General features: G+C 43.8%; 1 protein-coding gene across 5 annotated transcripts in view; it reads left to right on the forward strand.

Moving 5' to 3' along the window:
• The window catches only part of SH2D4B (SH2 domain containing 4B), a 312315-nt gene that overhangs the window by 277840 nt on the left and 9674 nt on the right, over positions 1-24801 (forward strand). For 4 of the 5 annotated variants that reach the window (XM_053309720.1, XM_053309718.1, XM_053309717.1 and 1 more), the window contains one exon: positions 21986-22206. The exons of the other annotated variant lie outside the window; for it this stretch is intronic. In XM_053309720.1, the coding sequence (XP_053165695.1) occupies positions 21986-22206 (221 nt within the window). The remainder of the gene's footprint in view (positions 1-21985; positions 22207-24801) is intronic. 5 annotated transcript variants of the gene reach the window in all.

Here is a 24801-nt window from a genome sequence, read left to right on the forward strand (position 1 = left end):
AAACCCAAACACCAGTTCAGTTTGTGTAAAATGACTGAAGGACATTAATTGTTCCCTTTAGGGGATCTCATCATGGTTGGAATGCAGAAGTTTAGTTCCACCCGTTCTCTGGAATTCTGAAGGTAGTTGCTAGTCCCTAGGGGCAGAGGTGGGAAAATTATGTATATGGGTGAGTGCACTGTTTTCTATCAGCACCAGGGGTGTAACTACCATTAGGCAAGGGGAGGCGGCTGCCTGGGGGGCCCCACGCCTCGAGGGGCCCCCCAGAGGCAAGTCACATGTGAAGTGAGTGTGTGTGTATCAGCGAGGGGCCCATCTTAAAATTTTGTCTCCGGGCCCACTCCAGCCTCGTTACGCCCCTGATCAGCACTGATATGGGAGGCTAGAAGTAGATTTTGCTGCACAACTCAGCCCCCTTACAGAATGAGATGGGGGTAGGATGGGGATCATTCTCTCTAATAAAATCAGTATCACCTTACAGAAGGTCAGAAGATGCTTCACAATAATGGAAGTTCAGGCATGGTTGGAGCATTGCACTCAAAATTCCACGACACCTGTAGCGACAGCTGTAGGGATGCCCCAATAGTGTAGTTTGTGATGATGCCATCCACCACGATCCAAGATGGAAGACGAGGTGTGGGGGGAGGCCAGGGGCAGCCTGGGTTCTGCCACTGCCGAATCCCCCCTAGCCCCGCCCCATGCATGCACAGCACAGCCGGAGCCACAGCTATCACCAGAGCGCACACACACACACACACACACACACACATTGAAACATTTGCTGTTAATTTAGAATGAAACTGTGAGAAAATGTTTAACAAATCTTAATTAAAATTGGATAGGCTCACCAGGGGCCAGATAACATTGCTTTGGGCCCATAGGGTGCCAGTTGAAGATCCCTTTCTACAGGGATAATATATCCATGCACCTCTTTTGCTGATTAACTATCATTTGAAATGATATATGCCATGCAGCCACTATAACCTTTGCACTATATTGTATCAGTGTATTTGTTATTTTGAAGTTCCCATTCAGTTCTGTGGGATATTGATGCAAGAATGCCTCCTTTTGGAGGGATTCCATAGCAATGCATAACTGCAAAGAAATTTGTATTCAACTCCATAAGATGTCTCGCTATACTTGTGCTCCATTATTCCAGTAAAATCTAATCCAACTGGCACAAATTATGTACAACCTTTTTGCAAAAAGAGAACATCCAAAATAATCATGACAACCATTTGTTAAGGTTTTTAAAAGGAAATGTGAGATATAGGTAAATGTCATCTCTTTCTGTCTTTTAAAAATGTTGCTAAGACTTCAATGTTTCTTTTTCCTTTCCCAGGCCATTTTCTCCCAGTCATAATATGACATGCCATTTTCTCTCTGAATGCTGATGAAATACATAGGTGCTTAAGAAAGAGCTGAATAAATGAAGCTATATTTTCGGTGTGTTAGTAATTAGATTTTCCCCCGCTGTAGTGATGAAAGTATAGAATGCTTTGCGATGCTATTGGAACAATGCTACTGTTTAATCATATTTATATTGTAGTAATTCTTAGTGGTTCCACTTTTGAACCAAGCCCCATTTCACTGGGAACTTTGACTACATATTATTAGATATTTACTATCTACTACATATTAGATATTAGATCTACTACTGTCTATTATCTACTGTCATTGCGTCTGTGGGTTCACGTCCAGCAGAGTTATCCCAGGTGGTGAGGAGTATCATTTCTGCTCCTTCTGCCCCAAATCAGCTCCCGGAGATCCTCTGCTGTGACGCTTTTAGTGAGTTCTTTGCAGATAAAATCTCCTGTATTTGGGCTGACTTGGACTCCACTATTTCTGCAGGGTCTGTGAGGGAGGTATCCAGTGATCCCTCTTGCAGTGTTAGGTTGGATCAGTTTCAATCTGTCACTCCTGATGACGTGGACAAGCTGCTGGGTATTATCAGTATGCTGATGACACCCAAATCTACTTCTCCTTTTCATCTTCAGGAAATGGCACTCATTCTCTAAATGCAAATTCAAGCTGAATCCCAGAAAGACAGAGGTGTTCATTGTGGGGGCTCAGAATCTGAGGGGTGACTTAGATCTTCCTGGGCTGGATGGGGTTACACTCCCCCAGAAGGAGCAGGTGCGCAGCTTGGGAGTACTCCTAGACCCAGGCCTCACCCTGGTTTCTCAGGTGGAGGCCGTGACCAGGAGTGCTTTCTATCAGCTTCGGCTGATTCGACAGCTGCGCCCATTCCTCGAAGAGGATGACCTCAAAAAAGTGGTGCAACATCTGGTAACCTCCTGGCTTGACTATTGCAATGCACTCTACGTGGGGCTGCCTTTTGTACGTAGTTTGGAAACTTCAATTAGTTCAGAATGCGGCAGCCAGATTGGTCTCTGGGGTAACCCGGAGAGACCATATTATGCCTATTTTGAAACAATTGCACTGGCTGCCAATATGTTTCTGGGCAAAAGACAAAGTGCTGGTTATTACCTTTAAAGCCTTGAACAGCTTAGGCCCGAGTTACCTCAGAGAGTGCCTTCTTCTGCATGATCCCCACTGCACATTAAGGTCATCTGAGGAGGTTCGTCTTCAGTTACTACCAGCTCGTCTGTTGGTGACTCAGAGGCGGGCCTTCTCTATAGCTGCTCCAGGGCTGTGGAATGTGCTCCTTGTGGAAATCTGTAATTTGAATTCTCTATTAGCCTTCAGGAGAGCCCTTCAAACATATTTGTTTGGCCTGGCTTTCCAGGGTTTTAAAATCGGTTTTAATATTTTAACCCAGTTTCAGGGGTTTTAATTACTGCAATTGTTTAATTCTTGTTTTAAATTTTTTTAAATTAATTGATATTATATTGTTTTTAATTTTTGTTCCGGCTCTTTATTGTTTTATTGATTGGTTTTTAATTGTAAACTGCCCTGAGCCATTTTGAAAGGGTGGTATACAAATCAAATCAAATCAAATCAAATCAAATCAAATCAAATCAAATCAATCAATCAATCAAATAATAGTACGTATTATTAATGCTTTGGCATTAAGCGCTTACAATGAGGTGGTTTTGACATATGTAGAACCCATCAAAATGCGGAGGCAGCCTTACTGTGAGGCAAGGTAAAGTGGCTGCCTCAGGTGTCAGATTTTGTGACACTAAGGACTTGTGGTAGCAAGCGTGAATTGTCCCCTTTGCTAAGCAGGGTCTACCCTGGTTTTCATTTGAATGGAGGACTACATGTGTGAGCACAGTAAGATATTCCCCTTAGGGAATGGGGCTGCTCTGGAAAGAGTACCTGCATGCTTGCATGCAGAAGGTCCCAAGTTCCCTCCCTGGCATCTCCAAGACAGGGCTGAGGGAGACTCCTGCCTGTAACCTTGGAGAAGCCACTGCCAGTTTGTGCAGAAAATCCTGAGCTAGATGAACTAATCATCTGACTTGGTATATGGCAGCTTCCTATGTTCCTAGGGGATGTGACTGTCTGCAGTCAGACTGAGACTGAGGGACACACAGATCTGGCCCAGGAACATAGGAACATAGGAACATAAGAAACTGTCTATTACTGAGTCAGACCATTGGTCTATCTAGCTCATTATTGTCTTCACAGACTGGCAGCGGCTTCTCCAAGGTTGCAGGCAGGAATCTCTCTCAGCCCTATCTTGGAGAAGCCAGGGAGGGAACTTGAAACCTTCTGCTCTTCCCCAAGCGGCTTCATCTCCTAAGGGGAATATCTTATTGTGCTCACACATCAAGTCTCCCATTCATATGCAACCAGGGCAGACCCTGCTTAGCTATGGGGACAAGTCATGCTTGCTACCACAAGACCAGCTCTCCTCTCCACACACAACTGCAAGGTGCCTAGGGGACCCAAACCAGGGGCTCTGGCAGGAGATCCCAAAAGCCTTACTCCCTAACCCCCCAGGACAGCTCTCGGGCAGAGGGCACTGTTGGCTTGATCTTTGCTGTGCTGCAGTGCCACCCAGACAATGGCCAGAGTGGGTACTGCAGCTCATTATTCCAGCCAGACAAGGGGATTTGGGGCACCAATAGAGCCCTAACTGCCTTCGAGCTTTTGCCTCAGGTATGGTTCCTTGGTTCTGAGCAACCGCACAGACTCTGGTGCTATACTTCACCTGCCTCCTTTTGGAACCTGACCACCTCCCATATCCTAAGTATCTGCTTCCAGTCCATCTGCTTTCTTTTTGCTGTTCTGGATTCTGTTTTTGGCCTATTATGAACTGCATACTCACTAAAGGTACCTCTAATAGACTACTTGCAGGCCTGACCCTGCAGGGCCTCGAATCCACTCGAAAGTTATCTTGTGCAAGCAACATTGAAATGAATAGGAGCTTGTGCAGCTCCTGTTCATTTCAGCGTAGCTTGCATAAGACTCTTCCCCAGAGGGTATGTTTCCTTTGCTAATTAATGGGGGTGACTCCCATTTGCATTTTCCAAAATGTCTTTGGGCTGAAGTCCATAATGGTATTCATTATGGGGCTAATTATTTGCATAGAAGTTGCACTCATCTGAAATTGTCACAAGTTGTTTCCTCAGGCTTCTGTAGATCACAAATGAAATAAATATAAGGACTCAATCTTTATTCTTAGCACTAGTAAAATGTCCATCATTGTGATAAGTGAAGGAACATATATTGTGGCGAGTAGAGTGGAGTATAGGAGCACAGGAAGCTGCCTTATGCCGAGTTAGACCATTGATACATGTAGCTCACTAAGTATTGTCTACACTGACTGGCAGTGGGTCACCAGGGTTTCAGGCAAGAGCCTTCCCCAGCCCTATCTAGAGATGCCAGGGACTGAACCTGGCACCTTCTGTATGCAAAGCAGATGCTCTCCCACTGAGTTAAGGTGACTTTGCAAGAGACTTATTGTGGCTCATCACAGCATCCCTGTCAGTTGGTGTGTGTGCATTTCTGGAGTGGGGGGTGTCACCCTGTCTTGTGCTGAGAGCTGGTCTTGCAGTAACAAGCAGGACTTGTCCCCTTAGCTAAGCAGGGTCCACCCTGCTTGCATATAAATGGGAGACTACATGTGTGATCACTGTGTAAGATACTCCCCTCAGGGGATGGAGCCACTCTGGGAAGAGCAGAAGGTTCCAAGTGCCATCCCTGGCTTTTCCAAGATTGGGTTGAAAAAGACTCCTGTCGGCAACCTTGGAGAAGCCGCTGCCAGTCTGTGAAGACAATACTGAGCTAGATAGACCAAAGTTCTGACTCAGTATATAGCAGCTTCCTATGTTGCTTTGTTAACTGATGGGCAAACTATGCCCCCCAGCACTTATTCCCCCCCCCCTCCACTCTTCAGCTGCCAGCAGCTATTCATCTGTATGAGAGAAAGTAGAGGGATTCTCTTGGGTTCACCACTGGGGTGAGAGAAGGCTAAACTTGCCTCTGGTGATCCCAGTGTCAGGGTGCAGGGCAGGTTTTGCTCTCTCTCAGTGGTGCCTCAGATGGTAGTTCATCTATTTTGTCTCACAGAACTCAGTGGCTGACATCCTGACTAACACAGTATGCATACACACAGTACTAGCTGCCACACTTTCAGACCGCAGAGGGCCTTGCACAAATATGCAGCTACCCTGTTCTCCAAAAGCCCTATAATAGTGGAAACACATCCCTGAGGATTGCTGTTGTTAGAAGCTTAGTCAAGATTCCAGTCAGTAGGAGCCACTGGGAACTGAGCCGGTCACCCTGCACCTTCATCTCCATATCGCTGGCCTCCTTGGTTCTGTTTCTTAGCTATGCTATAGTGTGGCAGAACTCCAGAACTGACTTTTATGTCCAAGAAGGATGTCATTATTTCTGCGCTTATATTTGTTGTTCACACTTAATGCACTGCTGTGCTGGTGAATGTCACAACTTGTCATATGCTACTCACACACCCCAACCCTTTTGACTCCTATATGACACACACTAACAAAGAAGGACTAACCTCCCTTACAGCCTCCACTCTTTCCAACCTCTTGATAATCTAAGGCCTTCTGCAAACCTTTTAAAAAAAACAAAACACTTTTTGAGTTGGTTTCTAGACTGGTTTTTATTTATTTATTTATTTTTGACATTTTGTATTTTACAAACATCTTTCCCAGTCCCATGCATCCCTTCCCCCACACCTTGAGCCTGACCTCCCCTCCCCGAACCAGCACTGGCTGGAGGAAGGTGAGGAAAGAAAGGAGAGTTAGAGGGAATGAGAGAGAGGGAGAAGAAGAGCAGAAGGGGAGGGAGGGAGGGAAGGGGAGAAGGGACACACACCGTTGCACCAGTAGATGTGGGTAAATCAGAGGGGCCTTTATTTTAAGAATAGTTCAAGGAAGTTGTCCCAAATTTCTGACCATTCATGTGATTCATTTACTTTCATTTATGCAATTTATTTACTTTTATTAGGGCTAGTTTTTAAAGAAAATCTCTGAGACTGTAGAAATATAGAAGTACCTCCTTATTTGCAATACCCAGGTTTCTCATTCATTGTGTCTTTCATATAGCATCACCATCTGTTTTCAGATGTGAATGAGCATGCAGGTTGGGACAGAGAGGATGTGTCCATTCATTTTGTAATTAGTATGATTTGTACATTGAAGTTTTAGGTGTAAATCTGTGGTTTTCTAAGTGTTCTTCTAAAATGTGAAGGCCCAAAGCTCAGTGGTAGAAGCTGTGTTTTACATATAGGAGATCCCAGGTTCAACCTCCAGGTAGAGATGGGGAAGACCCCTGCCTGAAAACTTGGAGAACTACTGCCAGTCCATAGACAATAGTGAGTTAGATGGACTAATGGTCTGACTCGGTGTAAGACAGCTGCATACGACCATGAAGATCATGTGCTTGCTGCTTACTGCTGCTGCTCCTGTACTCCCATGTCCCAATGTGAGCTGGGAGGAGAAAGGGCAAGGGCCAATCCCTCTTTGGCCCTTCATATATGTTGGCCTCTAATACACACAGATCTTAAGAAAAATCTCTCTCATGCTCTTCCAGTCAGAGTTTGGCCATTTAAGTGTTCTTCTAAAAAAGCTAAATGTGAGTGCAACAGAAACGTGTGTGCAGATATGCATCGTACAGGTACAATTATCATTGTGCTGGCTGTGTTCCTGTGTTTAATATGCACGGATTGGCAAAACCCTGGTTTCCTGCCATGTAATGTGGGGATGAGATTACGCACACATCTTATTTATTAGGCATGTACAAGGAGACTAGGCAGCATCTTACACATATTAAAAGCTGAGAGCCCAAACTTGCTATCCAAAAGAGAGGGGTGGTGGTGGTATGGCATGCAAGGAAGGAGTAGAGTCATATGTGGAAGGCCTGAGTAAAAAGATGAGACTTTAATCACTACTTGAAGATGGTGATGGGCAAAGTGTCCAAGGCAGAGCACATTCTTATGGCAATGCCCAGCTCAAGAAACTGCATCTAAATGAAAGACAGAAGTGGAAACCTTGTGCTTAAAAATAAGATTTCTGGGAAATCAGTGCAGAGGATGAGGAAGAAGGGAAGCCAAAAGAAGATAGCTAGGAAGGAGCAGGATAGTGGAGACACTTGAAAGTGAGTGGGCAAAACTTGAACAGAGCAAGATACAGTAGAACAGGGGTAGGCAACCTTGGCTCTCCCATCATCTAACACACTAAATTGTGACTGGGGATGATGGGATGATGGGAGCTGGGATTATGGGAATTGAGGATGATGGGAGTTGTAGTTCAACAACAGCAGGGTGAGGCAAGACTGCCTACTCCTGCAGTAGATGTGACAAATGTAAAGTTTGGTATATAAATAGAATGAATGAATGAACAGTAGTGAAGTGAATAGAGTAACATGCAGAATAAGAGGAGCTGAGTAGCCAAGCTGAGTAGAGACAAAAGTAGCTAGAGAGAGAAATGGGGAGACCTATCAGCAAGGCAATGCAGGAATCATCACGAGAAACATTAAGAGAGTGGACCACTATTTTCAACTGAAAGAATGGGGTGGATAAGCATGTTCATGATGGATATATGCAGAAGTCTTAAAAAGTGGGCTGTGTTTTATTCATAGGTGGATCGCCGCTGAGGCAATAGAGGCAATTGCCTATGGCGGCAAATTCTGGGAGATTTGCAGATCTTGGGGCGGGAAAAAGTTGTTTCTTAAAAAAATTTTTTTAAAACAAATGAGTGTCCGAAGAAGACGTCTTCTTTGGGGTTGGGGCATACACTCATTTGGGAGGGAGGAGGGGAGCTGGACGGACCTCTCCCTCGCCATTCATCAGTTTGTCCAGGCAGCGGAAGAAGCTGCTTTAAGGTAAAATGGCAGCGGAACTTCTCTCTCCCCCCACATACAACCCTCCCTCCCAGTCCCCGCTTTAAGCCACTGCACGGCAGCAGAATTTTAATGAGAAAAGGGGACTTGCCTCTCATCCCCTGGTGCTTCCTGTCCCTGCTGGCAGTCGCTGCTGTGCAGATGCTGGTCACTGGCTGCAGCCCTGCCACTGCGGTGGCGTTTAGAAGTGGGAGGGGGGCTTCATCCTCACCACTGGCGACCCCTACCCTCCTCTCAGTGGCGGTGGGGGTGGAAAATCCTTGGCAGCCTACGGGCGGCAAAAGGGTTAGTCCGCCCCTGGTTTTATTTTGTGTTTGGTCAGCAAGCAGTATAATGGCATAAATTATGAGTTTGAGATCTTTGTTTGGAGCCTTTTGCCATTTTGTGTAAACTGAAATGGGACACAAGGTGGCAGGGTGGGGGTGGGGGCAAAGGGAAGAAACCAATAGTACAGTTCAGAGATATTAATTTGCAGCTCCACATTACAAGCCCTGTACTCTGACAAAGTTATAGAGCGGCCTACCTTTCTGGTGTAGCACAGCTTGTTAGTGAGCGCAGGGAAAATATTTTGACAGCAATTTGAAAAAGGTTTACAGTACTTGATAGTCTAGATAGAGTAAGAGGTTCAAGGAGACAATGAAGGTATTAACCGCATGTCACAGCAGTGGGCGTAGCACAGCTAATTCGCAGGAAAGCTGCTAGAAAATACATTCCTTAGCTACAGAATTCATTCTCAGAGAGAGTCTGCTACACAACTCCTACTGAATTTCAATATCATTAAGGCAGATAAATCCCTATAGGTTTCTTTAAAAAAAAACCCACATCTGGATAGAAAGTTTGAGACATTAGATATGATGGACAGGGCTATAATGCTATTCTAAGAACTACTGATATCAAAGGGTGGAACTAGAGCTGCTGTCCAAAATGGCATCCTGAAATCAAGTTCTCCACCCCAGCAATGCTGGGTCTGGCTTACTTGTGTTGGTTCCCTGTGTTTTTCTGTTCCCAGTCAGCGTCATTGGCTGATATTGCTAGAGGCGGAGCCACCATGCCAGCCCATGCCTGGGCCATGCCAGCCCTCACAGAGGCCATTTGCACCTGTGCAGCAGCAGGTAAAATGGCCTCCACACCGAATAACAGAGGCCTGAATGAGCCAAAAAGGATTATTTTATGGGCTGCAGCAGTGATAAATGAGGCTGGCGGGGGGAGGGGGACATTCATGGACTCCCCATGGCCTTTAGGACCCCCCCCCCAGGGGCTAGGAGGTTCTAATTTTTAAAAAAATTGCAAACTGGTGCGGGGGTTCAGTTCCAGTCTGGATGGAACCGGGGGTGGTGGTGGGTTGACCTTGAACCCCCAAACCGAACCCCTGATCCCCCGAACCAGTTCGCACATCCCTAGTGTTCACTCACTTTTATTGCAATAATTTTTATTCAATTTTTCCTCAACATAAGAGACACACACAATGTTCACTCACTTTTCATGGGCATCCAGATGATGTTGTTCTCAGCCCGTTGCACTCCAGTGTTTTCTGCATTGTTTTCCCAAGTTTTTTCAGACCTGATTAGAGGTTTGTTTGTTTGTTTGTTTGTTTGTTTGTTTGTTTGTTTATTTATTTATTTATTTTTGAATAAAATGCAATTCCAGCACCAGCCTGTCCAATGTAGTCAGGCAAAATGCTGTTGAGGCTTTTCAGGATTACTGTGTGTCATAATGAAATACGTGTGACATAATTAAAAAATGTCCTGTTTGCAGGTTCCTGTTGAGCTGGACGGCAGACTAGTAATGAATAGTCTCTCTTAAGTTTCCCAGTGTCAGTTTCTGTTCTTAGGGAGGGGGTTAGTTACTAGTTTCCTCTCATTCTTTTACTTCTATTTTTAAAAAGAAAAGAAAAATAATGAGAGGAAACTAGTGATTAAAGACTTCCCCCGTACAGGAACAGAAACTGATGTTCTGGTGGTTCAAGAGGTAATTAACAGACTTGTTCATCACTAATCCCATAGCTTTGCTCAACAGGAAGCAATAAAATGGGCTGAAGCCATAAACAGTAAAATTTCCATTCAGGTTGTCAGTGACCTTTACTGGGTACAATTTAACTGGTGAGTAAACATTATAGAAGGATCTTGGCAATGGGAAAAGGCTTTGCTGGTTAACATAGCACTATATTAGTGTGCTATGTGGAATCTTTGTTTAATTCCACATCTAGCTAATTGTGAGGAAGCAATGTCTCAAGAGCTCTAAAGGATGCTAGTGTGAAAGCAACCAGGCTATCATCAGGGCATAGGATTTTGGGGCCCTCTCTGCAGAAGGAGAATATCAGGAAAAGCTCCCCTTCTGTTTTGTTTCTCCCTCCAGTTTTGTCATCAGTCAAAGAGAAGTTGACTCATTTGTCAAAGAGAATTTACTAGCTGGTAGAGAAGAATTAGCAACAGTGAGCTCTGGATAAGACACAAGCCCAAGTTCAGGAAGTATGCTGTGCTGTCTTGTTCATGTCCAAACCTGCCTTGGAGGGGGCATTTCTTGGATACGTTCCATGTTCCTAGCTAGAACCCACCTATCTTCTGCCTCCTGCACGTCCCTTTCCTCCTCCAGCAAGTTCATTTGCCCTACTGCTTTCCTTCCCCTCTTGTCCAACTGCCATATGTGCTCTTACCCCTGGACCTCAGGGCCGAAGTCCAGGACCTCCACATCCCCTGGGGCCCCCCAAATCTTCCTTAGGCTGTCCTGGGTGGTGTGGTTTGTGCCCTCAAGAACCTATGTGTTAAAAAAATAACACTTAACTCACAGTATGGGGCCTCCAAAGGCCTTTAGGTCCAGGCTCCAAAATTACCTAGGTGCACCTCTGCCAACCGCACTCCTTCTGAAGAGCCTTTTCTCTGGCAACTGGCCACACAGCTACCAAAATCATATTAATTGGATGTGAGGAAGATGTGGGATGAGGGAAAGGTTGCCTCTTTTGAGAGAGACATAAAATGTTTTCTATGAGTATGTAAGAGGAGTTTGCTTTGTAGTCAATTGCTCACGTGTATACCTTGGAAAATCTGCTTCACACTTTCAGAAGCATTTAAGCCATCCTTGAGCATAGAACAATCTTTTCTGGGCACTTTCTCTAATTTATATATTCCACTGCCTAAGAGAATTGCTTCCTTTTACTTTTTATTCATGTCAATTCATCCTTCTTGCTTGTTCCCAGCTGCAAATTGTCCTTTTGCTACCAGCAGTACAAGCACGTCTGGCACAACTTGCTAGTGAGTCTGTGCGTTCAACCTGCAATACCAGCAGATGGTGACAACTTGCTAGTGAGTCTGTGCGTTCAACCTGCAATACCAGCAGATGGTGAATCCCTACAGCAGTTTAGTTTCCAGGGCCAGCTGTCTTTAATTTACTTTGCACTGTTTTTCAATATGTCTATTTTTAAAAATTGCTTCAAGTTAAACAATAGATCTCATGCTAACTGAGCAAAGAGGCACCTTTTAAAAAGTGGTGGTTCTCTTGTATTTAGCAGGGGGAGAGCAACTGGCCCTATCCAGCCCCAGCACAGCATTCCTCCAGTGGCTGTTGCTAGTGTCTGTCTTATGTTTCTTTTTTAGATTATGAGCCCTTTGGGGACAGGGAGCCACTTTACTTATACTGTATCTATGTAAACCACTTTGGGAACTTTTCTTGAAAAGTGGTATAGAAATACTCATTGTATTCATATTTGTATTGTGATATGTATAGCTACAACAATTCATAGAGACTTGAACTTCAACCAAGGAGATCTGGGTTCAACTACCCATTCAGCCAAGATGTTGACAGCCAGTCACAGAGAAGCTGTTCACACAAGCAGCCCTACCATGCAACCACCAATAGGGAGTGTGCACAGTCCTCCTACTCTAATGGTGGTTGTGTGAATGAGCCTACTGGCTAGGCATGGGTGTGGGAGAGATAAAGTATTGTTTTCCATATTACTTAGGTGAGCAGTGTTTAACAATAGGATCTCTCCCTCCCTCCCTCCCTCACTCTCTAGCAGAGGGGATGAACCTTCACTTGTTGTTTCAATGTGCTATTTCATTAAAATATAGGCAAAACAAAATTATTCTTTAAGGCTTTTCACACGAGCTGCTCATGTGAAGCATTGGGATCATGGACAATCCTGACGCTGCCCCGCCAGGTAGCCCAGGAATTTCCCCTGGGCTATGATCCAGGTAGAAGGTCACGAGCAGACACAGAGTCGGGTGCCTAGAGTGCTCGGCTTGAGGGAAATACCCAATGCACCGCACTCCTCGTGCAGTGCATTGCTGGATTTCTGGGGGCCAGGCAGCGTTTCCCTGGCCTCCAGAATGCGGCACCGCTCACGGCAGCGGTGATGGTGTGCACGGCGGTGCGGCACAGCAACAGGACCAGGAAGATCATATGGGAGAAGTTAGGTATATTTTGGTTGCATGAAGGACCTTGGAGTCAGGAAATCACATGGTGCGAGTTTTTCTGGGCTGGACCATTCCACCGGAGGATCAATACTTATGCATATTAAAAGAGAATTTAAATGTAGAAAACTAGCATGTCACACACAAGGCTAGGATACAAGTCTTCTTCTCTGTGACCTGTTAGTTTTGAATATGCAGGATTTAAAAAAATAAAATAAAAATGGGATAGCATTCAATCATATGCTACCCCCACCCCTCTTGCAGTCTAAAATGGAATAGCTGAATTACACCACATTACACTCCTTGATCATGTGTTTTAGTTCTCACTAGATAGCTCTTGGCATCCCTATCTTCCAACCTAATTTACCTCATAAGAAGAGCCTTGCTGGATCAAGCCCAAGGCCTATCTAGTCCAGCACCCTGTTTTCCACAGTGGCCTACCATATGCCTCTGGGGAGCCCACAGCCAGGAGATGAAGGCATGCCTGCCCTGCTGCCACTGCTCCCCTGCAAGTGGGATTCAGAGACATTTTATTCTCACAACAACCCTCATGGGGTTGCCTGACCTTCTTCATAAAAGGGTGGGATACAAACGTGATACAATTTCTCTGTTTGGGTTCTGCCACTTACTCAAGGGGGTGAAAGTATCTTTAAAGGGAAAGGCCAAGAGAGCAACACTCTTGTAAGAAAGCAACAAATTCCTCAGTTAACTCATTCCAGATACCGTGTAATATTTTGAAGTGCTATTGTGACATTAGGGTAAATATAGAGGCTATTCTCACGATGGGGAAAAACCGGGCTAAGGGAGCCCAGGCTGGTTTCCCCCCATCGTGAGAAACACCCGGCTCACAGGTGAACCTCATGGTTCAATGGTCGCTAGCCTGCCAAGGTAGCCCTCCTCAAAAACGAGGTTAGCAGAATGATTTTTTCGATTGCAAGATGCCGTGGTACGGAGACTCATGAGCAGAGCTAGGATACAGAGCAAAGAGCTGTGTAGGCTAGCCTGTCCTGAAATAAAGCTTATTCAGAGTTCTTTTATATTATTATAAGATTTAAGTCGGATTATATTTTATATTTTCATAAGATTTAAGTCAAGTGAATGAGCCTGGCACTACGGTTTTGCCTGTTCACATGTTATGTTTAGTCCCCATTCTGCCATGCAACTCACTGGATTACTCCGGGCCAGTCACGTATCTCTCAGCCTAAGCTACCTCACAGGGTTGTTGTGAGGATAAATATAACCATGTACACTGCTCCGGGCTCCTTGGAGGAAGAGCAGGATATAAATGTAACAATAAAGTAAAATAATATAATATGTGTGCAATGTATGCACATTTAGATCTGTATACACATATAGTTATTCACATATTATGTCGAGCATATGTATGGTAGTACATTTCCTGCATTTGAAGGGCCTGTATCAAGGTTCACTTTTAAAATACAGATAGTCATTCACACAGAAAATATGTACATCTGTACAGTCACCTGTGAACACATGCAGCTGAATTTATGACTAATGGGCTCTTCCATTTGGTAATTAGTCCAACTTCAGGACAAATTTTGATGAGAGATATAACAACATTTCCAGATGATGTTCAAGGATGTCACATAAATTCTTAGCACAATCTGATGACAATCCATGAAGAAACCATGTCTTTTCAAGTTAAAATGAATGCAGTATTGAGAAGACATGGCTTTTTCATGGATTGTCAACAGATGGCAGTAAGAACTTTTACAACGTCCTTGAATGTCATCTGGATGTGTTGTTACATCTCCTGTCAGAATTTTCACGAAGCTGGAATAAATCACCATCTGGAAGAGCCCAATGTCTAGTCTGAATCTGACTTTTGACAAAAGAATTAATGTTAGTCCAAAGTGCTTCCTTAATGGGAAATTCATCTGCAAGATAAGCAAGAGTGCCTTAATCCCATAAGTCCTTACCCAGATTTTCAGATCCTCTTTGGAGACCCTGCTCAGAGTGCCCACACCAAAGGAGGTGAGGTGGCTGGCTACAAGGGAGAGGTCCTTTTCAGTGGTGGCACCCATTTATGTAATAACCTCCTCAGTGAGGTTTGTTGGGTACCATCATTGTGACCTTTTAGGTGCCTTTTTATTCACCCAGACTTTTTTTAAAAAAAGTTTTGAAGTTCATCGTTCTGATCTTTTAAAATATTGCTTTAATATGTATGTTTTAATTGCATGGTTTTGTTTTTGCTTTGTTCTGTGAGCCACCCAGAAAATATTATATTATGGGGTGGCAGTATATGTAAATTCGTTGTCATTGTTATGTAAGATTGAGCCACCAGCAAATACTAGTCATCTTTGCCTCTTTCAGCTAGGTTTGTGTATTGAACCAAAGAAGCAATCTGAAACATTATAAGCAGTTTTGGGGTGAAAAACACTGAGTTTCAGAAAGACTGAATGGAGAAGTTGAGGCAGACAGAGCTGAAGGTGGATGGAAAGCACCTTAGGATGCAAGAGTCTCTCTCTGATGTTCTGGTGTAATCTGTTGTTGCCTGTTGGAGTGCAGTGCTGTTCAACTCCACCTAATACTCTCATTATATACAACAGTATGAATAAATAAACAAAAAATTAGAAACAAACCATAAGCTTTCAGTAATCTGTTGTACAAAAGCAAACCAGAATCTGAGTAGTGACTCTGAAGCCCTTCTTCACTCCAGAAAGTGGGGAGTTTGTGTAACAATATTGTAATGACTGCTGGTCAGCCAGTTCTTTGTTAGTGAGATTCCTGGCTAACAGTCAGCTGTGCACTAGGACTAGCTCAGGGACCTCACAGTTTGCTGGAGTCTTATAAACCAGTCTTTGGGGGCTTTAATGCACTTCCTTCTTGTGCCTTGGTAAGGATTTGGTTAAGTGGGGCGGGGGGGGGGCAATTGAAAGCACACTGTAATGGAAATACTGCTTATTGACAAAAAATGAAATGAGACAGGACAGGCTCCATTTAGACATAGTGTGACACCCTGGGTAGACAAAGCTGTGCTTAACCTCAGAAGCCAGGAATCATGCCGCAGATGATTGTTCAACTTTGGTAACAAAGCACCAAAATGATGAATTGCGGGGGACCTCTCTCCCTGTCTCCATCTTGTTCAACCATCCTTTTCTTGCTGAGAAACACCCGAGGTCCAAAACTTGCAAGGGAAGGTGGGGTTTCCCCAATATATTTATGTCCCTTTAAATGCATGAACTCCATGGATGCAGCATCCCTGTTGCCAAGTAGCGAGAAAGGAGACAGCCAAAGGTAGGGCACCAGCTCCAAGAGCTGGCCTATGAGAAATGTACCACCCTAGAACTGATACATTTCTGGGCTGCTCTGAGCCAACCTCTTGATGGTAGCAGGTGGAGCTTGCACACAAAATCTAGATTATAGTGGTGGCAGAATTCAATTCCAATGCCACCTTAAAATATCAGTTTTCAGCAGCAAAATGGTACAGTGCAGACCCTCTCAGGGAAAAGTGAGTATGACCTCCTGGTCATTGGAGGAGGATCTGGTGGCCTTGCATGTGCAAAAGAAGCATCCCAGTTTGGTAATAAGGTAGTTGTATTAGATTATGTGGATTATTCTCCTACAGGAAAAAAAGTGGGGACTCGGTGGTGCATGTGTAAATGTTGGCTGCATTCCTAAAAAGCTGATACACCAAGCAGCCCTTCTGGGGAGTTCCCTCAAGGATGCCCAATGTTATGGCTGGCCTGTGTCTCATCCTGTGAACCATGATTGGTCCATGATGGCAAAAGCTGTTCAGAATCATATTAACTCCTTGAACTGAGGGTTCAGATTCAGGTCTGGGAACAAAAACAAAGCCATGGTTGGGAGATGAAACCATGGCTTCACACTTTCAAACAATCCCAAACTCCAACCTCTGGCACATTTACCTCTGGTTTGGCATGCCCGAACAGGGCCATACTCCTGTTCAAGGCATACTCTTCCTCATTTTTAAACCAGCTGTGCATATGTTCCTATGTGTACCTTTTGCAAAGCAAAAAAGGTATGAGAGAGGATATGTGGAACTGGTGGGAACAATGGAAGAGAAAAGGTCAATATTGCAGATCTCCACAGATATAATATCCTAAATAACAAATAAAGGCATTGGTGATTCAGAACAGTAGCCACAGGAAACAGAGAGGGGGGCAGGGAAAGCTAAATTACTTGACTTTAATTCAGATGATTTCAAACATCCAAGCGGGAGTTCCCAGATGTTGTTGAATTCTCAGTAAATATCCTGAAGTGCGGGGCAATGCTTTGGTGAGTTTTTTCCTCTCTCTGTTTGCCTTCTTGTTGTCATGAGAACAGTATGGTATTTTTTGAAGTGAGAAGGATGAGGATTTCCATTGCTCTAATTAACACACGCTAAGCAAATGAATGGTAGACAAAAACTAAAATAGAGTGGGGAGGGCTGAGAGGAGAAAACTGAGAGGGCAAGAGGCATTCTCCAAACTGTTGACAGTATCAGGACAGCAAAAAAGAAATCAAAAGGCGAAACCAGCTGCCTGAGAATTCATTACAACTTTGGGGGGAAGGAAGAAAATTAAAGCAAATGAAAATGCTGCCATCAGCTATGCATCATTTCTCACCTATGAAACAGCATCGGTGCTTGGGAGCAAAAAAATGCTCTGGCAAGGAAGAGAGACTTTGCTGAAGCTTGCAGTGCTCTTCCTCCAGTGGTGGGAGTTGGGAGCAGGTGAACAGCTTGTTTGGAATGAAGCAAACAGATTTTTGACTATACAGTCAACTCCACATTCCTGTGGTACATGAAGGTTCCCATCTGCAACTCACACGGAATGGTGTTTGTTCTAATCATGTCAACCCCAAAGGAAACTACAGAAGAATAATGTCGCTAAGAACATAAGAGGGTCAGTGTAGTATAGGGAGTAGAGTGTTGGCTTTGAGCTGGGGAAGCTCAAGTTCAAGGCCTCCACATCAGCCATGAATTTCCCTAAACACCCTTAGACCGGTTGCTATGTTCAGATCCACACATTAAGGCTATTCACATGACTGGAAGGCAGGGAGGGCAGGGGAAATGGCTGTACTGTACTTACCTTCCCCCTAGACGATCTCCTTGCCTGCCTGGCCACATAGCTTGACTGCATACACAAGTGGCGCTCCCTGGAGCAGTGCGGCTTGCCTGAGGCCAGGACAATGTGTCCTGGCCTCTGGGAATCCCACAATGCACTGCGAGCCAAGCCCGGTGCATTGGGGGATTCCTCCATCAGACAAGCGCTCAAGGCACCCATCTCAGTGTCTGCTCGGTAAGGGCACTCACGCCCTTAACCTCATCTAAGAGTCGGGGGCGGGGGGAATCAGTGTTAGGCTGGTTGGGAGCCTGGAATTGGGAGTGATCCTGATACTCCACATGAACACTGGGCTGCCTTAGCCTGGGTTAAGCAGCTCATGAGAACAGCCTTATTACGTTCTGCACATGTACAATCTGTGTACAGGGTACTCGCATATAGAACTGCAACCATGTGCAACTATTCACATGTTCTGTCAAACATATGTAGAGTAGTATAGTTCCTATCTGCACCCTGCATTTGAGGGGTCTTACATTCAGTTTTGCTTTTGAGATGAATGGATGTACAGCATAATGTGTGACTACGGCTTTCCATTCTAAAGTATCCTTTGAGTTTATTAGGATAATAAATTGGGGAAAGAGTCCCTTGAAGGAAAGTCTGAATACAAATATAATAAATAACATTTTATATAAATACAATACAGATCTAATGTGCAGAAGATGCCATCTTCTTCAGGCATTACCGAAATAGGTATACTGTGGTTTGTTGGATAGGGATCAGGAGCACCTTGGGTTGACCTACCCCCAGCATTACACACTCCATATCCATGTCCCATACTCTCCCTTGGTTCAGTTTTTGTTGGAGGAGGGTAGTTGTGAAGTCTGGGGACACTTCTCCCTTGCAAATCAGAACCCTGGGCACCCAATGCAAGAATCTTAGTTGAGAACAAACAGACTGAATCTATCTGTGTTTTCTAAAGGAGGCTGCAACTGTAAAAGGAAATGTTCTGTAAAGCACAGTCAGTTCTTCTATTAGCATATTCAGTGAGGGATAAGTCAAGGTGCCAAACAGGCAGAGACTTGAACGCTCACCTTAAAAACAGCTTATTTCCAGTATGATTCTTCTTGACACGTGGCATATTGTATTAGGATCTAATGAGTCAGCTTCACACAATGAGTATTGCATGAGGGTTCTCAAGCAGTCTGCTCCAGCCTGCCTTGCAAATATTCAACCATAATTATGCAGATCTGGATACTTCCTCTGCATTTGTGGAATGAATTAATAATTAACAGTTTTGGCTGATTCTTCATCTAGTAATTGCATATTTATATGCTTTGTGGAAGACTAGTTATGTTTGTCTGGTAGTGGTGGTGGAAAAGACAATTTGAACTAATCTGATGCTTGATATTGCTGTTTTGCTAGTGATGCTGAATGCACTTTTCTGGAGGCCCTGATTTTCCAAGAGTTTGCTTGATATAGTATATTCATAATTTGGATCTCTTTATTCCTGCCTCTGTTGGGGCACAAGCAGCAATGTCAGAATTATTTATTTATTTAAATATTTATTTACACAGTCAGACAGGTGTTATTGACTGGTTTGTTTTATCCAGACATTGAGTCCTTCCCAAGGACCTGGGATGGCTGAATTTTATTGTCAATGTTGTTGCTGTTGTTATGGATATCGTCGCAGAATATAGGCTGTTCCCAGTAAAGTTGCTTTTTGTAATTGGTTGATGGTGATTTCTGTGGCCCCTATGGTGTTGAGGTGCTCTTCAAGGTCTTTTTGAACTGCACCCAGGGTGCCAATTACCACTGGGATTATTTTAGTCTTTTTCTGCCACAGCCTTTCAATTTCAATTTGTAGATCTTTGTATTTTGTGATTTTTTCTATTTCTTTTTCTTCTATTCTGCTATCCCCTGGTATTGCTATGTCAATTATTTTAACTTGTTTTTCTTTCTTCTCGACTATAGTTATATCTGGTGTATCATGTGGCAGATGTTTGTTTGTAGTCGGAAGTTCCATAATATTTTTACATCTTCAGTTTCTTCAACTTTTTCAATTTTATGGTCCCACCAATGTTTGGCTACAGGTAGCTTGTATTTTTTGCAGATGTTCCAGTGTATCTTCCCTGCTATCTTGTCATGCCTTTGTTTGTAGTCAGTCTGTGCGATCTTTTTACAACAGCTGATTAGGTGGTCCACGGTTTCTTCTGCTTCTTTACAAAGGTGTCACTTGCTGTTTGTTGTTGACTTTTCTACTTTTGCTCTTATTGCATTTGTTCTTAGTGCCTGTTCTTGTGCAGCCAGTATTAAACCCTCTGTTTCTTTCTTCAAGTTGCCATTCTTAAGCCATTGCCAGGTCTTGGTGATGTCTGATTTTCCACTTATATTGTGCAAATATTGACCATGCATTGGCTTAGTTTTCCATTTTTCTGCTCGGTTCTTGGCTTGTTCTTTATTGTAGGCCTGCTTTGTTTCATTGGTGTTGAATAGTTTCACGTTATTGACCATTTTAAGTGCATTTTCTTCACTGTCCTTTATATATTCTTCAAGGCCTCTTTTCTCCTCCTCTACTGTTTGATGGACTTGCAGCATTCCTCTTCCACCTGAGATGTGAGGGATGTATAGCCTATCTATATCACTGCGGGGGTGCAGAGCATGATTGATGGTCATTATTTTCCTGGTCTTATGATCTAGCATCTCTAGCGATGATGATGATGATGATGATGATGATGATGATGATGATGATGATTTACATTTATATCTCCCTCTTCCTCCAAGGAGCCCAGAGCGGTGTACTACATACTTGAGTTTCTCTTTCACAACAACCCTGTCAAGTGAAGTAGGTTAGGCTGAGAGAGAAGTGACTGGCTCTGAGCCACCCAGCTAGTTTCATGGTTGAATGGGGATTTGAACTCGGGTCTCCCTGGTCCTAGTCCAGCACTCTAACAACTATACCACTTCTGTGCTGTTAGCATGTTGGAAAGAAAACACTGAAAACATTATAGCAGGGTCTCCTGGGTTTGGACCAGAAACCTGATGCTGGTCTGCAAGAGATCAAGCCTTGGAACTCTCTTCAGCAGGACTGTGCACAAAACCTATTCTTGGCCAGATCTCAACTACTGTCACATCCAGGGCTGGCCCAAGGCTCAGGGATACCTCAGGCAAAGCCTGCTCGCGTGCTTCCCACTACACTCCTGCCACAGTGGGCAAGGGGTGGGCAGGCAAATGGAACACCTATCCTCTTGCCCACCCTCCTTGCTACCACCTCCAGCCACAGTTTTCACAGCAGCGGGTGTGAGTGAGTGGGCGGGTGCTCCTCATCACCTGTCCATCCATCCTCCTCCCACCACCACCACCAAGCGGTGGGTAGCAAGGGCAGGTGCATGCTCCCCATTACCCACCCTCCCTCCTGCCTGCTATGGCCAGTACTGCATGAGGAAGGATGCAGTGTCATGATGCTGCCTCCTTTCCTGCCACATTATATGGTAGGACCAGGCAAGGAAAGATGGAGATTTTAAATGCTGTCCAGAAGGCAACCAAAGCTGCCTTCTCTTCAGTCCAGGAAAGCCCCACCCTGTAGTTGAGTGGCTCCAGTACAGTAAGGAAGCTATCTTTTCAGTACATGTAAGCGCCAACCTCTGATACTAATTGATACAATACCAATATGATGCAATAGTGTATCAAATGGCTTGCCAATATTGGAGGGATTTTTCATCCAAATCTTTTTCCAGTGCAGATTCCTCCAATAGGGTTTGAATTGCCTCAGGCCCAGTTATTGGGTCAATGTGATTCACAGCCCTGCTGTTCAGGCACAACAGGGCATTCAACACCAGTCTGTGTGATTGGCAGGCAGTATGAAGACTCTGGGTTGGCCAGAAGGAGTCTGGCCTTTTGCTCTTTTGCTTTGCAGAGCAAGACCTTCTGCCTCCTGAATTTCTGACCTTGAGTCTCTGAACTTGAAAACATACCTCCCCATGCCCCATACCCAGTCAAGATTCAGGCGTGGCTGCCCATGGCCCTGGCCTGATATTCTAAAGGGTCAGAAGCCAAAGGTGATGTGCAAGGACAAAATGTCTAGTGGTGCCATACAGATGGTTGGTGTGTGTGTGTGTTTAGATGAAGTTGATGTGTTAATCAGCATTTGTAGGCAGCAACCTGCTTTATCTGATGACTGAATCTCCCCATTTAAAAGATCATGCTTAGATTTTCACATTTTCTAGGGATCATTAACTGCTTAATACTATTTTTTGCTCTGGTTTTTGGCAGGTATTATTAGTCGCCAGGAGGCAGAAGAGCTGCTGCTGAACAAATCTGAGGGAGCGTTTCTAGTGCGAGTCAGTGAAAAAATATGGGGATATGCCCTGTCTTATCGCCATCAGAGTGGTTTTAAACATTTCCTGGTAGATGCTTCTGGAGATTTCTACAGTTTCTTAGGGGTGGATCCCAACCGGCATGCAACACTCACGGACCTTATTGATTTCCACAAGGTATTATTACTTGTGCACAGATCAGTCACTGAATTTAAGAGATGAATAATTCAAAGAGGGATTATGTAAAGCGAAGTGAAACCTTAGGAAAAAATAATGAAATGGTTTGCCTAAGCATTATGGTATACACATTTTTTTCTATACTTTTTATTTTTAAGTTTTGCAAAAATGTACAAAAACAAATTACAAGAAACAAGAAGTAGAACTCAACTCAGGAACAAACTAATATAACACTTGATTTTTAAAATTATTATACCACTTAATCTATTAGGGATATTTTTAAATGCAATTAAAATAAAAATGATTTTCAGCCTTTCAGGTTAATTTCACAGGGTCTCAGCACCCATGCCCTTTCTGGTAGCTTGTGCCTTTCCAGGGCATGCTGTCCCATGGTTTGAAAGTCCAGTTCTTATCCCAGTCAAAAGATGCACATGACTGGGGTTCTAAGGACTGCCACTTTACAAGCTCCCAAAAACAAAACAAAAACCCTTTTAAATGTTCCAATGCAATGGGAATGAATATACTACAGCTCTTCCCACCTGTTTCCCACTTTCCCCCTCACCTGCCATGGGGCACACCTGAAGTCCTGTTTTTGCCACAGCAGGTGAGGAAAGGGCAAAGAAAAAAACATGACTGGGGAAGGAAAGGGCACGATTAATCATAGTTACTCTGTTTCCTACTGCAACCATGCATGTAATGCTAGGACTGCTTTCTGAGTTGTAAGGTGCAGGTATTAAGGTCTGAATAGGGGAAGAAGCTCACACTTTTCCTGGAAAATGTGTGTTCAAACTTTTTAGGAGTTGTGCCTCCTAAGTAGTCTACACATTAAATAACCTCACCCCACCCCGAATCAAGTGCTCTGGTATAAATCTGAACAAATGCAGTTGCTTTATACTGAGCAAAACCATTGTATCATCTTAGCTAATACTTGTGACATTACTATGCCCTTGATTGCTGTTTTGACCTTCTGCTTTCAGGATATATATTTCTGTTATTGTGACTTTACAGTTCTTTTTCAATGTTTCACTACTTCTGTAAACTGCCTTGGGATCATGACGTGGTAGGGCTGTGTGTGAATGAAATTATTGGATCCAGTTCAATTAATATGCAAGTGATTATTGAATTGTTAATTTGTTAATTATACCAGCCCCAATTGAATTGTTCGATGCATCATTATTGGGTTGATGCATCATCCCATAGGGTATAATGGTCAATGGAAATAATGGGAAATCATTGAAATGTCAATAATTATATATTATATAAACATCTATAATAATATATATAATAAAATATATTATTGTTAAGTCAGAATGGAATGTACCATTCTAAGAGTTGGTAGACCTTTCTTAGAGTTGATGGTGAACCCTTGTTAGGGCTTGATACCACCCCACTTCCATGCAGAAGAGCCAAGGTTTCTAAGAATCGGGCTCACCTCCCCCTTTCACATTTCTTCTTTGCTTAGATGCTTGGGTCTTTGCTTTGCTTGGATGCTTGGGGGCTTTGGTAGCTCCTTCTGAGAAGTTTTTGTCCTCCAAAGTTTAGGCTGATATGTGCTAGGGTTTCCAAGAAGGAGGTGCCCACTTTTCACTTTTCTGCTTTGCTTGGATTCTTTGCTTCTGCATGGACTTAGTTCCAGTGTTCCCACGAAGGCTTGCATGTGTATGCACACCCACAAGTTTTTTGATGTGCACTCAGTTAATTTTAGATCCCGCTCAGGTTGAATCAGGAAGGCCTCATTCTAAATGAACATGTGCACACACTGCCTTGATCCTGCCATCCAGAACAAAACTCATTCCACACATAGATGGGAAAAAATAGAGAACCAGTGTTCCCTGTAAGAGGGAATCCCAGATGTTGTTGACTACAGCTCCTAGAATCCCTAGTTGCAGTGGGCTTTGGCCGAGGATAATGGGAGTTGTAGTCAGGAACATCTTGGATTTTCTGTTAGAGGGAACACTGGAGAGAACATTATTTAGATCACCAAGTTACAGGAAGATAGGTGCCAAGTTTTTTGTGCAGTCAGAGAGGGATGCATCAAGCTCCTGGTAGTAGCAGCAAAGCCCCTCATAATGGCTAAACTAAGACCTGGGGGGATGTGCTGAAGTAAGAACACAGAAGAGACCTGTATTGCTGGTACTTTGTGTAGTGAAGTGGAAGAGCCAGGCAGGCAGTCAAAATCTCCTAATGATAATATATTATTTCTGCATCCCTACCCTCAAGCACTGTGATTTGAAGAGAACAGCAACACAAATGAACCAATTGCAGCATGCTTTGACCTCCTGCAAGTCTGAGGAGGCACTGAAGCAATGTGCAGCTAGAGATGTCAATCACATAATTGTCTCCTTCCTCCCCTCGGTGTGTTCAATATATGGCATATCACCAGATTCAAAAAGAAAAAGGTTTTGGGTGGACCATAAACAACAAAGAAAAGCATGAAAACAGCCATCTAATCCTCTGATGCAACTTGATACTAGTCAAAACAGATACAAGTATCTGTTTTGTGTCAGATACAAAACAGAAAATGTTGTTTTGGGTGGTACCAACATTAGCAGTTTTGCATCAAAAACAATTATGATACAAAATGTTTCTGATAGG

This window comes from Hemicordylus capensis, chromosome 3 (genome assembly GCF_027244095.1).
Source record: "Hemicordylus capensis ecotype Gifberg chromosome 3, rHemCap1.1.pri, whole genome shotgun sequence".
Lineage (NCBI taxonomy): Eukaryota > Metazoa > Chordata > Lepidosauria > Squamata > Cordylidae > Hemicordylus > Hemicordylus capensis.